The sequence below is a fragment of the Sarcophilus harrisii genome, chromosome 6, assembly GCF_902635505.1.
Source record: "Sarcophilus harrisii chromosome 6, mSarHar1.11, whole genome shotgun sequence".
Classification (NCBI taxonomy): Eukaryota; Metazoa; Chordata; class Mammalia; order Dasyuromorphia; family Dasyuridae; genus Sarcophilus; species Sarcophilus harrisii.
The window spans coordinates 25,096,278-25,111,079 of record NC_045431.1 but is presented as its reverse complement, the minus strand read 5'-3'; the positions used below and the strand labels follow the sequence as shown (position 1 = coordinate 25,111,079).

The 14,802-nt window shown below is 33.5% G+C and overlaps 1 protein-coding gene across 3 annotated transcripts in view; it reads left to right on the top strand.

Annotated features, from left to right (window-relative positions):
* Nucleotides 1-14,802, top strand: part of ARAP2 (ArfGAP with RhoGAP domain, ankyrin repeat and PH domain 2) — a 213,718-nt gene that overhangs the window by 178,433 nt on the left and 20,483 nt on the right. For all 3 annotated transcript variants that reach the window (XM_031942783.1, XM_031942784.1, XM_031942782.1), the window contains exon 29: nucleotides 5,076-5,215. In XM_031942783.1, coding sequence (XP_031798643.1) covers nucleotides 5,076-5,215 — 140 coding nt within the window. The remainder of the gene's footprint in view (nucleotides 1-5,075; nucleotides 5,216-14,802) is intronic.

The following is a 14,802-nucleotide window of genomic DNA, read 5'->3' as shown; positions in this document are numbered from 1 at the left end:
TATCCCCTTCCCAGCCTTGGCCATTGTCTTTTTTTTTCCCTTAATTGGGGATTAATAATACATACATGTGTGACAAGGTAAGCCACACAGGAAGGCAATCAGTGATCAAGACCAAATTAATAATATAGACAGTGTGTTACAGAAATTCATAGGAAGACAAAATAATTTCCGACTCCTCTGGGAGGATATTCAGGAAACTTCTCAAAGGAAACGGCATCTGATCATGGAATAGAAAATTGTTTAGCGACTGAATGTATAAAAAAGAAGCATAGAAACCCATTTACGTGATGGTAGCAATGTAAGGCAATGTATAAATTACAAAGATTTTACTCTCAGCACACTAAATATGGTTTGTTAGAAGTCACAATTGGTTTATGTTAATGAGTCTAATTAATACTACTTGGAATGATAGATCAGAAGATATGATAATACTGTAATAATACTAATGGTTCTCTGAACATAATGGCGAGGATTGGGAGCTCTAAGAGGCAAGGCTTTCTTTCAGTTCCCACTTTGCCCTCTGCATTAATAGGGTTAACTATTGTACCATGTTCTGATGTATGTGGATGTGTTCACTTCATTGTAATTCCTGTGATATTTGATCACACAAGGAGTAGGTTAAAGCACCAGAATGACCAGGAATTCTTCACTCTGTTTTCACTGGATAGTTCACTGGAAGTTGGTCATCTGGTCTTTTCTAGGATTATGTCTGTGTTCAACCAAGTGACTATATACCAGATATCATCCAACTTGATGGAGGATGCTGCCTAGTACCTGTGACATCTCTTCAAGGAGCAGAGTCAGGAGAATTGGATTTTATTCTTGGCTTTGCTACTTACGCTCTGTGCGATGCTGAGCAAATCATTGTCTTTTTTGGACCCTAGTTTCCTAATGTGTAAAAAAAAAGGTCTTAAGTTCAAGAACATGTGATCTTATTAAACTGAAGCATCACTCACCCTGTGAATAAATTATATTATACAGTAAATTATACAGTATTATACAGTAAATCAGCATACATTTTTCAAGGTGATACTTTTCTCTTATTTGTGAATAGGTTCTTTCTTGTTACATACAGATTTAAAAAGTCATTAATGTGAATGAAGCCTAGATTTTGTAAACTATAGCTAAAAAGATTGATCACAGTTTTTAAAATTTAACTAAAATCTTGTCTGGAAACGTTATCAGGAAAATAATTTGGATTTCTTGTTTTGTTTCAGATCCATTCTACTTAATTGATAGCATTTTCAGTAAAAATATAATTATTTATGGAATAGTACAGTCTGGTTGGTACTATGAATTGTTCCCATTCAATATGATTAACCTAGAAAAATATCAAAGTAATATATGATTGGCAGAAAAAATGTTTTACTTGGGAAAATCATTCCGATTTTTTTTTTTTTTTGGCAGATATTATTACAAGTTACAATTTAGTTGAGATTTTATTTATTTGTGTCTCATTTTCATCAGAGACTGGAAGGGCTTCACCAAAAACTAGATGGGCCAGTAATGAATCAAGAAATAGCCTTTTATCATAGTGTTTTGAAACTTGAGGGAAGATTATAGTGGGAGTGGAATCAATACAGCTAGGTCTCAGAAGATACAAGTCCTTGAATATACTAAGACTTGGCATCCTCAGGTACCTGTGATGTCTCCATCCCTTTTCCTCATTTAGAGGAGGGATATTTTCTTTATGTTTTCCACAACATAGCAGTTCTATATGTATCATCATCATGGTTTATAAAGGTTTAAAAAAAAGGGAAACTATATCTTTTGATTCATGTCATGAGCAAAGGGAACATGACCAGTGCCATTCTCAGTTTCCAATGAATATGGAATAATTTTTAATTGTTTTGCAATAGTTACTGATAGAAGGTGTATTCCAAAGGGAGTGACTTACAAGAGTTTATACTGCAACATTCTCTCACCTGAAGAATTACATTATGTCAAAATCTGGCACTTATCCTTCCATGAATTACTAATGGTGGGGACTCTTTAGACACTTGGGACCCTGTAGGTATTTCCACTAATTAAGGGCCCCTTGGACCATATTTATTCCTGAGAAATCCTGGTCTCCTGAGAAATAAGACAAGGATCACTTTTTATTTTCCTCACTTATCGTTTTGTAACTGGGTATTTATTTTGTCTTATGTCTGGAGCCTCCCTTTGTAATGTGATAATCAGAAGGGAACACACAGTGTTTCATATGAATCGGGTATAGGGCAGGTATTCATTTTGTACATGAAAAGAGACCCTTCCTTCCCCCAAAACAAACAACAAAAAACAGCACCTAGTGATGAAGTTACTTAAAATAGGATTCAGTAATTAATAACCTATGTCATTGATTAACTAAGTAATTATTTAATTAACCTGTTTCTGTTGAGAGGCTGTTGCTTAATCCTCCTAAATGTAAAGCACTTTGCAGGAAATGCTGATGAGTCACTTCACATTTCACCTCACCTCTGCTTTGCTTTTCTAAATTGAGCATTTGTTGCCAACACACTGAGAAACACAATTTTCTAAGAAGAAACAACAGAGGAAGTCCATGAATGTATAGTTTCTATTAGACCGAGTGTCTGAATTCAATTTGGCTTATCCTAGTTTATTTTAAGCTTTATACATATGGTCTGCTGCTTATTTTTGAGGATTTTTACTGAATTGAACAAATCCAGAGAATTTTTGTACAATGCTTAGGTTTTGTACAAGGTAGATAATCAAATAACCTAGTGTGAATGTGCATAGTTAATAAAAAAAAAAAATACATATATTTATATAAGACTTCCAAGATTTAGAAATGAACTTATTTTCTTACTAAATGACCCTTTGAGATAAAACAAATAATGTTATCCCCATTTTAAAAGATGAGGAAATAGCCCAGGGCTTTGCATTCTAAATCTAATACTTTTTACCATTATTCTGTGTGTCTGTTGGTCTTTAAACAGTACAGATCAAAGTCCATTTAAATGAATAATGCTAATTATTATGTTCTCTGCTCCATTTTTCTCAATTAATTGTACCACTTCTGCTTTTAGCTTATTTATTACTTGATCACTAATTTTAATTTTTTAAAAATGTTCTCATCTCTTAAATGTTTAAGCAAAATAATTCTATTTTTCCAATATATGTTTTAAACTCTAAAATATTTAAAAATGTGTCTAGTTAACAATATCTCAACTATCAAAAAGGGAGAGATTCATAGAAATTTCTGGGGCTATATTTTTTTAGTGGCTGAAAACATTGTAGAAGGTATCTAATCTTGGGGAAAAGTGATCTCTAATCATTAAGTAATGAAAGCTATCAGGGTTTGCTATATTTCATTTTTGTTTCATGTCAGAATCAGTGAAGAGACTAAAAATTATTAATCTTGAGGAGTCTCATTTCCAGGTGGGCACTCCAATTTGAAATATAAATTGTGAGGTATTTTTAATTTTTTTATTCAGTTATACACTGAGTTTTCTTATGATAATCTTTTCCTCCCTTTACAGTCTTAAAAGAATGCTTAGAAAACCCTTAAGCTCCCCTTTTCTGTTTTCCCAGAAGCTTTCTGAACTTGCCATCTGCAACACTTAAATAACCATGTACTTTATCAGGATTTAGCTATTTATGTTTTCATACATTTTGGAACGAAGCTTGATTCTCATAAAAGTAGACTGTCTTTGATCTCAGTGAAGAAGAGGAGAAGGAGATTGTTTTCCTTCAGAAAATCTTTCCGAATTATGGCAACAACTTTTTCAATCCTTCTCCCACAGAATTGGGAGCCATATTGGGAAGATGGTTTTAACTTATTTCCTTGTTTTAAGCCTATTATTTCTTGATATATTTCCAAGAAATATGATGGAATGGAAAGGGGGCTGCCAGATATTATTTGGAGTATCACAGTAAGAATTAGAGAAAAGGATATAAGAATTAAAAATTCTTAGTGTCAACTGAATAATTTTGTTTCAATCCCCTTACATTAATGCTTTGCTCTTCTGAGATCTTATAATAAGCTTATATTTTTAGATTGCCTCAAATATTTGCTGTTACACATTTAGAAAGGAAAGTATTTTAGCCAGTAAAATTCAATACATATGTATTAATGTTAACTGTAATTAATAAAAAGTTAAATACTAATATAAGTAAAATAAAGAATTTCAGAGTTGCAAGAGACCTTAAAGATTACATGGTGACTGGTGACCTCTAGAGATGGGGAACTCACTGTTACCTAACAATTCACCCCATTACACTTTAAAACAACTCTAATTCTTAAGAAAGTTTCCATTTAAGAAAGCTAAATTCTATTTCTCTTCAAATTTATTGAGAAAAATCTAAAATCGATTTTTATCAATCAGTCTTCTCCATTTCAAACCTAACACCTTTGTTTTTGAAGTTGGTCCTCTTATGACATGTTTTTGACAAAAATAGTTATTATTTAGTAGTATAGATGGATGGATGGATGGATGGAAGAAAGGAAGGGAGGAAGGAAGAGAGGGGGGAAGTAGGGAGGGAAGGAGGGAGGGAAGAATGAATAGAAGGAGAGAGAATGTTTTAATAAAGACTAGCAGCATTGTACACCAATTAGATTAAGGAAAGAATTTTTAGGTTACTCTATGCCTATTTTTTCATTTGTTTAATATAAATAAAATGCCTACTATTTGGTTTAACAAGCAATAGAAACCTTTCTTTTTGGGGGAGAAAGCCAAGAGCCTTGCTATCAGGAATTACCTCATTAATAAAAGTTTATTTTATTTATATGTTTAATTGTAAAGGAAATACTGGGTTTCCTACTGCTCCATCTCAAGCAGCTATGTCTACTTAACTTAGTCTCTGGTTTTTCTGTTTTTGTACTATTATTGGTGTATTTATAATGCCTTATGAATTAAAGCTAAAACATTACACTTGGGCATTAGCTTTCATTATCTCCTATCAGCTTTCACTTGAAAATTAATTTCAGGACATCAAATCATGAAGGATTCATCAGATGAATAAGCTTTCTATGATGTTCAAGTTTTAAAATATTATATGTAGAGAAAATGGTATCAATTTTAAAATGCTCTATATTGAATATATTTGTATAAATTCTTTTGTCTATTTTACAGAGAAAAGTGCAATGGAAAGTGTAAAAGAAGGAATCTTGAAATTCAAGGAAGAACCTTCTAAAATATTGTCTGGAAATAAATTTCAAGATAGGTACTTTGTTTTGCGAGAAGGCTGCCTATTTCTTTACAAGGATATAAAGGTATTTTATATGTTCTAAATAATGATGAAATTATTATATGTATATATTGCATAGGTGTATATATTAAATTTTCCACTAGTTAACTAATATATCAGCCCAATCAAATTGCATAGTTATGAATTCATATTAATCAACTTCAACAAATGAAGTTCAAACTAAATTTTTAAAGGAAAAAGAAAGAACAACTTAGTAATTCAGGACACTACTACCAGAATATAATTAATAGAAGAAATTAAACTCATGTAAATATATTGGATATATATTTTTATTTAAGGACTCATAAATATTTTTTAACTGAGAATACTCCAACTTAGAATTTCAAAAAGGTAAAAATTGTAAATTCTATTCTTATTGATTACACTGCCATTAAAAATAGTAATCAAAAGAGTGAGAGCTGCTAGGTGGTTTAGCAAATAGAGGGCCAGACTCATTATCTTGAGTTCAACTCTGGTTTCTGACTTTTACTAGCTGCGTGATCCAGGCAAGTCACTTAACCTTGCTTCCTGCTTCCCTCAGTTTCCTCATCTGTAAAATGACCTGGAGAAGGCATTATCAAACTGCTCTAGTATCTTTGCCCAAAAGACCCGAGTTCATGAAGAGTTGCACATGAATGAAAAATGATTGAACAGCCAAGGAATATTTAGAAATAAGGAAAATATGACTAAAGGTTATAAACATGTAGTGAAATATTACTGAGTGATGAAAAATAACAAAGATAAGAAATACAAAATAGGTGATGCAGAGTGAGGAAAGCAGAGCAAAAGGAACAGTACTCACTGCAGTTATGTAAATAAATGTAACAATAATGGAAACAGAAAAAATCACAGAAAACAGATTCCAGTTTCTTGGACATGGTGATTTTTGTCTTTTAATACAAGTTCAGAACATATTTTTGAAATATTCTTTAAATAATAGAATGATAATATCTGTGAACACTTACAGTCATTTTTTCATTTAATTTTATTTATATATGTGCGTGTGCATGTGTGTATGTATGTATATATATATATTCATATGTGGCTTAGTACATATATTAGCATATGCATATATATGAATACTTGGGCTTATCAATGGAAATTAAGCATGTAAAATAACCACAACAACCTTAAAGATAAGATGTAGTCATTGATTTCAAAGAAAAACAATAAAATCTTTTCTAACAGAAAAGATAGAATATATACAGATAACTCATTTGAGCTTGGATGTAATTCATACATGAGAAATATAAAATGCAATCAGAACTTACTATCCCTAGACTCTTTATGATGAAACAATTGTGCCATTCACCATTCCCTTTATACTTCCAGGGCTCTGTAGCCCCTCTGTCCTGGAACTTACTCCTTCCTTCCAGCCAGTGATTCTCAAAGTGGTCCAGAGAGCTCTTGAAATCTCCATGGTCATTGTGTTTTTACAGTGATACTAAGATGCTTTAATTTTCAGTGGAATAAATATCAGCAATATAATCTGCACAAACAAAAGCTTTTTGAAAAGTCTCATGTTTAAGTATTGAGGGGTTCTTAGACAAAAATCAGTTTGATAATTGCTATTGTATATTGTACTGATTGCAGGTTTGCTCATTTTTTGGAAACAATCCAAATGCTACTACTTCTTCTGTAATGCTTTCCTTGAGATCTTGCCCAGTTAGAAATTAATGATGTTTTTCTCCTTGAAATTTGTACTTCATTTGTGCATTCATTATCTATTCTTTTAATTTGTATTTGTGGATATGCTATATCTACAAAATTAGAAATTAAGTATAGTCTTGTCATTATATCTCCTCGAGGGTTTAGCATATTATTAAATAGTGAGTGATATATATTTAATGTTTGTTGACATGCATTGAAATGGGAGTTCAAAGTAGGGATATATTTCTACCTTGGGGAAATGGCAGAAGTAGAGAAGATGACATTTGAGAATCAGGCTTGAGAGAAAAGTAGAATTTCTATTAGAACCCAGGAAGTGAGAGTTCTGACAAATCCATGGTAATTTGTAATAATAGATAAATCCTTTTTTACTACTACTATTACTTTTTTACTACTACTACTTTAAAAGTAGTCTTATTCTGATGACATATCATGGTACAGTGATAATCCTGGCTACTTAATGGCTGTTTTATGGTAACTGCCTGGCTTTACCAAGATGAATAGTTCAGTTGGTTGATTGGAGTCCAGGTAATTGAATTCATGTCTACTGTTGAAGGGTAAATATAACTGAACTATTGTCCCAACTACTCATTGTCACTTTGGCTGCAAGAAATGCATTTTTCTAAAAGAACTTTTCTGAGAAATCATTTGTAGATCCTTGACATGCTAAAGTTTAATTAAATTATAAATATCTCTCTTGAAATATTGCTTTATTACTTTCATTGCTTTTGTTTGACTGTTCCCCTGTTCATACAGAGATAACTCATTATAATATGATATACATTAATATTTGTTATAATGAACAAAAATAACTTTTGAGAACCTGCAGTACTTTCTTTAAATTAGAATGACCTCAGGATATTAAAATATTTCTATTAAGAACTAAAAATTGAAAATTGTCTACTTGTGAGAAAAAAAATCAGTAAGCTTGCAATTTTTAAAATAAGTATCTTCAGAAGAATACATGAAGCTTACCATTCTCTGAAAAAATTTTCAAAAATAATTGCTTTTTACCAAATGTCTTTATTTTCATGATTTTCCATTTTGCTTTCTCACTTGGGATGTTTTAGTTAAAAGGCGATCTCATTCATAAGTTCTGAAGGAATTTCTTAGATAATCATTTACCAAATCTCTCAAAAGATTAGAAATAATTATTTTGGTGTGTTTGGGGCAATTGCCTTTAATATATATTTGAACATGTTCAGAAAATAATTTGTTCAAGAAATAGTAGAAATTACAGAATGGAAAGCTTATTTAAAATGACTGTTAATTATGGATAATTTATGAAGGCTCATTAAAAATAAATTAGAGTAGTATAGGGAAGAAAATAAATCGTGCTATGTGCCCTTTTGAACAGGAAGTGTTAATTAGATCTCTCTCTGCTCTTAGTATATCTACAAGGTGAAAAGGTTTCCACGACTATTACCTTTATAGTATTAATGGTCTGAAAAGTGCCAGTTGTTGTGTGGTCATTAAAAGTTGCAAACTCGGGGGGGCGGAGCCAAGATGGCGGAGAAGACACACGCGACTTTCTAAGCTCTTCTCTTACCCTCGTTACCAATATTATATCGAGCCTCAAAAATAGTCTTGACTGCTACAATTCGGAAAGATAAGAAGTAGAACAACTCACCTGCCAAAGAAAATCTGCAGTCTCGCCAAGGGGGGTTGGTTCCGGGGCCAGGGGGGAGATCGGCGCAGACGGGGAGAGAAATTGGGTTCCGAGGAGAGTCTCAGACCGAGGGTGAAGGCACGGATCTCGGCACAAGCGCGCAGCCCCAACCCGCAGTAAGGGCTTTTCCTTGGGGCAGTTGTGATCCTGCACGGCAGGAGGACACAGCCCGGGTTGGCCTCCGGTCTGCGCAGTGGGGAGCTCGGCTTGGGGCCATGGAGCTTTTCCAGGGCCGATTTGCATTGGGCGGAGACACTGGGGCAGAGTTCAGGCGGTCTGCGGTCTGCGGTCAGCTGCTAATACTCACAGTCCCACAAGAGGCTCCGGCCTGGGGCAGTGACACTTTCACCACTTAGTCTCTAGCCTAGGGCAATCGATAATCCACTCAGCCCCACTAAGCCGTTTGATAGCTCGGCCAGTGCTGAATCCACTTCCTGTTGGGGAAGGAAAACTCTCACTCAGAGCACCCACACCCTGGAGCCGGACATCGCTTTAAATCTTTCCCTGCTCTGCAGAGGAAGCTGGTAACCCCTTGCCTAGGAGACCTAACCTAAAGGCTTTAAAACATGAATAAAAAGATGAAAAGAACAATCGACAGCTTCTATGCAGAAAAAGAGCAGGTCAGCAAACCTGAAGAGACCTCAAACAGCAAAAATGCATCAGACTGTCCTCCTTTACATAATGCTCTCTCATAGAAGAGACCATTAAAAGTCCTCAAAAGAGAGTTAGAAGATAAATGGGAGAAAGGAAAGAGAAGCCTTCAAGAGAGCACAACAACTTCCTGAAATAGCAGATTGAAAAGTTAAAAAATTACCAGGAAGTGCAAATTGGTGAATTGGAAAATAAAAAATCACAGGAAAGTAAGAATTGTGAATTGAAAAATAAAGAATTCACTAGAAAGTAGGATTTGTGAATTGAAAGACAAAGAACTCCAAGAAAGTAGGATCCGTGAATTGAAAAGACAAAGAACACGCAAGAAAGTAGGATCTGTGAATTGAAAAGAAAATAATTCACTAAAAAAAAAATTAGTGAAATGGAAAAAAATTCCACAGACCAAAACAATACATTCAAAAACCCAATTGACATATACAGAAAGAAGTAAAAAAGCTAATGAAGAAAAATAATTCTTTAAAATTAGAACTGAACAAATTGAAACTAATGATGCATTGAGACAGCAAGAATCAGTCAAGCAAAACCAAAAAATGACAAACTGAAAAAACCATGAATTATCTACTGCTAAAATGACAGACTTGAAAATAGATCTAGGAGAGATAATCTGAGGATTATTGGACTTTCCGAAAACTATGATGAAAAAGAGCCTAGATACTATTTTACAAGAAATCATCAAAGAGAACTGCCCAGATGTAATAGAATCAGAAGGTAAAATAGGCATTGAAAGAATTCATCGAACACCTTCTGAAAGAAACCCTAAAATAAAAACACCAAGGAATATTGTGGCAAAATTTCAGAACTATCAGATAAAGGAAAAAATTTTACAAGCAGCCAAAAACCATTTAAATACCGAGGTGCCACAATAAGGATCACCCAGGATCTGGCTGCCTCTACATTAAAGGAAAGAAGGGCCTGAATATGATATTCCGAAAGGCACAAGAACTTGGGATGCAGCCAAGAATAAACTACCTAGCTAAGCTGAGCATTTTCTTCCAGGAAGAAGATGGACATTTAATGAAACAATGAATTCCATTTGTTTCTGAAGAAAACCAGAATTAAACAAAAATTTGATCTCCAAGAATAGAACTCAAGAGATGCAGAAAAAGGTAAAATAACTCTTGAGAATTGTATTTCTGTTGTGGATATACAAAAAATACATGTAAAATTTGATAGTACTGATATAACATAAAAAGGGAAGTAGATATGGAAAAGGGATGATGGCAGAATCAAGGTGGGAAGGAGGGATAAAAGAGGAAACCACATCCCACAAAGAGGCTAAGAAACTTATCATATCTGAGGGAATTCTAGAGAGGGGAGGAACATTGTGTGAATCTTACCTCATCAGAGTTGGCTCAAAGGAAAAATAATTGACATTTGTTTTAGAGAAAATTCTCTCTCGCCTCATTAAAAACGGGGAGAGGAAAAGGGAAAAGAAAAGAGTAATAAGGAAGGAAGGGGAAAGACTCAAAGGGGGAGGGAGGGATTATAAAGAGGATAAGTATCGTGATACAAGAGGGTACATAAGTTTAAAAGGGGAAAGAGGGTTGGGGGAGGCAAGAATAAGCTAAAGCACAATCTGGGGTTATTAGGATGGCAGGAAATACAGATTTAGTAATTCTAACCGTAAATGTGAATGGGATGAACTCCCCATAAAGAGGAGGCAGATAGCAGACTGGATCAAAGTCAGAACCCTACAATATGTTGTTTACAAGAAACACATTTAAAGCAGGGGATACATATAGAGTAAAGGTAAAAGGCTGGAGCAAAATCTATTATGCTTCAGGTGAAGTCAAAAGAGGGTAGCCATCCTTATCTCAGATCAAGCAAAAGTAAAATTGATCTAATTAAAAGAGATAAGGAAGGAAACTACATCCTGCTAAAGGGTAGCATAAACAACGAAGCAATATCAATATTAAACATATATGCACCAAGTGGTATGGCACTCAGCTTCCTAAGGAGAAGTTAAGAGAGTTGCAAGAAGAAATAGACAACAAAACTGTAATAGTAGGAGATCTCAACCTTGCACTCTCAGAATTAGACAAATCAAACCACAAAACAAATAAGAAAGAAATTAAAGAAGTAAACAGAATATTAGAAAAATTAGGTATGTTGGATCTTTGGAGAAAATTGAATGGAGATAGAAGGGAATATACTTTCTTCTCAGCAGTTCATGGAACCTATTCAAAAATTGACCATATATTAGGACATAAAGACCTCAAAATTAAATGCAAGAAAGCAGAAATAGTAAATGCTTTCTTTTCAGATCATGATGCAATAAAAACTACATTCAACAAAAAATTAGGGGGAAATAGACCAAAAAGTAATTGGAAACTAAACAATCTCATCTTAAAGAATGATTGGTGAAGCAGCAAATTATAGATACAATTAATAATTTCACTCAAGATAATGACAATGATGAGACATCATACCAAAATTTGTGGGATGCAGCCAAAGCGTTAATAAGAGGGAATTTTATATCCTTAGAGGCTTACTTGAATAAAACAGAGAAAGAAAAGATTAATGAATTGGCTTGCAACTAAAAAACAAAAAAGACCAAATTAAAAACCCCCAATCAAATACTAAATTGGAAATTCTAAAATTAAAAGGAGAAATTAAAAATATTGAAAGTAAAAAATCTATTGAACTAATTAATAAAACTAAGAGTTGGTTCTATGAAAAAGCCAATAAAATAGATAAGCCTTTGGTAAATCTGATTAGAAAAAGGAGGGGAAAATGAAATTAGTAGTCTTAAAAATGAAAAAGGGAGAACTTTCCACCAAGGAAGAGGAAATTAGAGAAATAATAAGGAGTTATTTTGCTCAACTTTATGCCAATAAATTTGATAACCTAAGTGAAATGGATGACTACCTCCAAAAATATAGACTTCCCAGACTAACAGAGGAGGAAGTAAATTGCTTGAATAGTCCCATTTCAGAAAAAGAAATAGAACAGGCAATTAAACAACTCCCTAAGAAAAAAATCCCAGGACCAGATGGATTTACATGTGAATTCTACCAAACATTTAAAGAACAATTGGCCCCAATGCTATATAAATTATTTGATAAAATAGGGAATGAAGGAGTCCTACCAAATTCCTTCTATGACACAGACATGGTACTGATACCTAAACCAGGTAGGCTGAAAACAGAGAAAGAAAATTATAGACCAATCTCTCTAATGAATATTGATGCTAAAATCTTAAATAAGATATTAGCAAAAAGACTACAGAAAATCATCTCAAGATAATACACTATGATCAAGTAGAATTTATACCAGGAATGCAGGGCTGGTTCAATATTAGGAAAACTATCAATATAATTGGCCATGTCAATAACCAAATTAACTAAAACCATATGATCATCTCAATAGATGCAGAAAAAGCATTTGATAAAATCCAACATCCATTCCTATTAAAAACACTTGAGAGTATAGGAATAAAATGGACTTTTCCTTAAAATAATCAGCAGCATCTATTTAAAACCATCAGTAAGCATCATATGTAATGGAGACAAAACTGCAACCATTCCTAATAAGATCTGGAGGAAACAAGGTTGCCCACTATCACCGTTACTATTTAATATTGTATTAGAAACGCTAGCTATAGCAATAAGAGCTGAGAAAGAGATTAAAGGAATAAGAATAGGCAATGAGGAAGCCAATTATCACTCTTTGCCGATGACATGATGGTATACTTAGAGAACCCCAGAGATTCTGCTAAAAAGTTATTAGAAATAATCCACAACTTTAGCAAAGTTGCTGGTTATAAAATAAACCCACATAAGTCATCAGCATTCTTATATATCACTAACAAAACTCCAACAGTCAGAGTTACAAAGAGAAATTCCATTTAAAGTAACTACTGATAATATAAAATATTAGAATCTATCTGCCAAGGGAAAATCAGAAACTTTATGAGACAAATTACAGACCACTTTTACACACAAATTAAGTCTGATCTAACCAATTGAAAAATATTAAATGCTCTTGGATAGGGCGAGCAAATATAATAAAGATGACAATATTACCTAAACTAATCTATTTATTTAGCGCTATACCAATCAGACCCAAAAACTATTTTAATGACCTAGAAAAATAACAACAAAGTTCATATGGAAAACAAAAGGTCAAGAATTTCAAGGGAATTAATGAAAAAAATCAAATGATGGTGGCTTAGCTGTACCAGATCTAAAATTATATTATAGAGCAGCAGTTACCAAAACTATTTGGTATAGGCTAAATAAATAGATTAGTTGATCAGTGGAATAGAGTAGGTTCAAGGGATAAAACAGTCAACAAATATAGCAACCTAGTCTTTGACAAACCCAAAGATCCCAGCTTTTGGGATAAGAACTTACTGTTTGATAAAAATTGCTGGGAAAATTGGAAACTAATATGGCAGAAACTAGGCATTGATCCATACTTAACTGCCATCACCAAGATAAGGTCAAAATGGGTTCATGACCTAGGCATAAAGAATGAAATCATTAATAAATTAGAGGAACATAGGATAGTTTACATCTCTAGACCTGTGAAGGGAAGGTCTTTATGACCAAAGCAGAACTAGAGATCATTACTGACCACAAAATAGAAAATTTTGATTATACCAAACTGAAAAGTTTTGTACAAACAAATCTAATGCAGACAAGATTAGAAGGGAAGCAATAAACTGGGAAAATATTTTACAGTCAATGTTCTGATAAAGGCCTCATTTCCAAAATATATAGAGAATTAACTCTAATTTATAAAAATCAAGCCATTCTCCAATTGAAAAATGGTCAAGGATATGAACAGACAATTCTCAGATGAAGAAATTGAAACTATTTCTAGTCATATGAAAAGATGCTCCAAGTCATTATTAATCAGAGAAATGCAAATTAAGACAACTCTAAGATACTACCACACACCTGTCAGATTGGCTAAAATGACATGGAAAAAATAATGATGATTGTTGAGGGATGGGAAAACTGGGACATTGATTCATTGTTGGTGGAGTTGGAACGAATCCAACCATTTTGAGAGTAGTTTGAGCTATGCTCAAAAGTTATCAAACTGTGCATACCTTGATCCAGCAGTGTTACTACTGGGATTATATCCCAAAGAGATTACAAAGAAGGAAAGGGACCTGTATGTGCATGAATGTTTGTGGCAGCCCTTTTGTAGTGGCTTAGAAACTGAAACTGAATGGATGTCCATCAGTTGAGAATGTGAATAAATTGTGGTATATGAAAATTATGGAATATTACTGTTCTGTAAGAAATGACCAACAGGATGATTTCAGAAAGGCCTGAGAGACTTACATGAACTGATGCTGAGTGAAATGAGCAGGACCAGGAGATCATTATATACTTCAACAATAATACTAGATGATGACCAGTTCTGATGGATCAGGCCATCCTCAGCAACAAGATCAACCAAATCATTTCTAATGGAGCAGTAATGAACTGAACTCAGCTATACCAGAAAAAGAACTCTGGGGGATGACTAAAACCATTACATTGAATTCTAATCCCTATATTTATGCACACCTGCATTTTTGATTTCTTCACAAGCTAATTGTACAATAATTCAGAGTCTGATTCTTTTTGTACAGCAAAATAATGTTT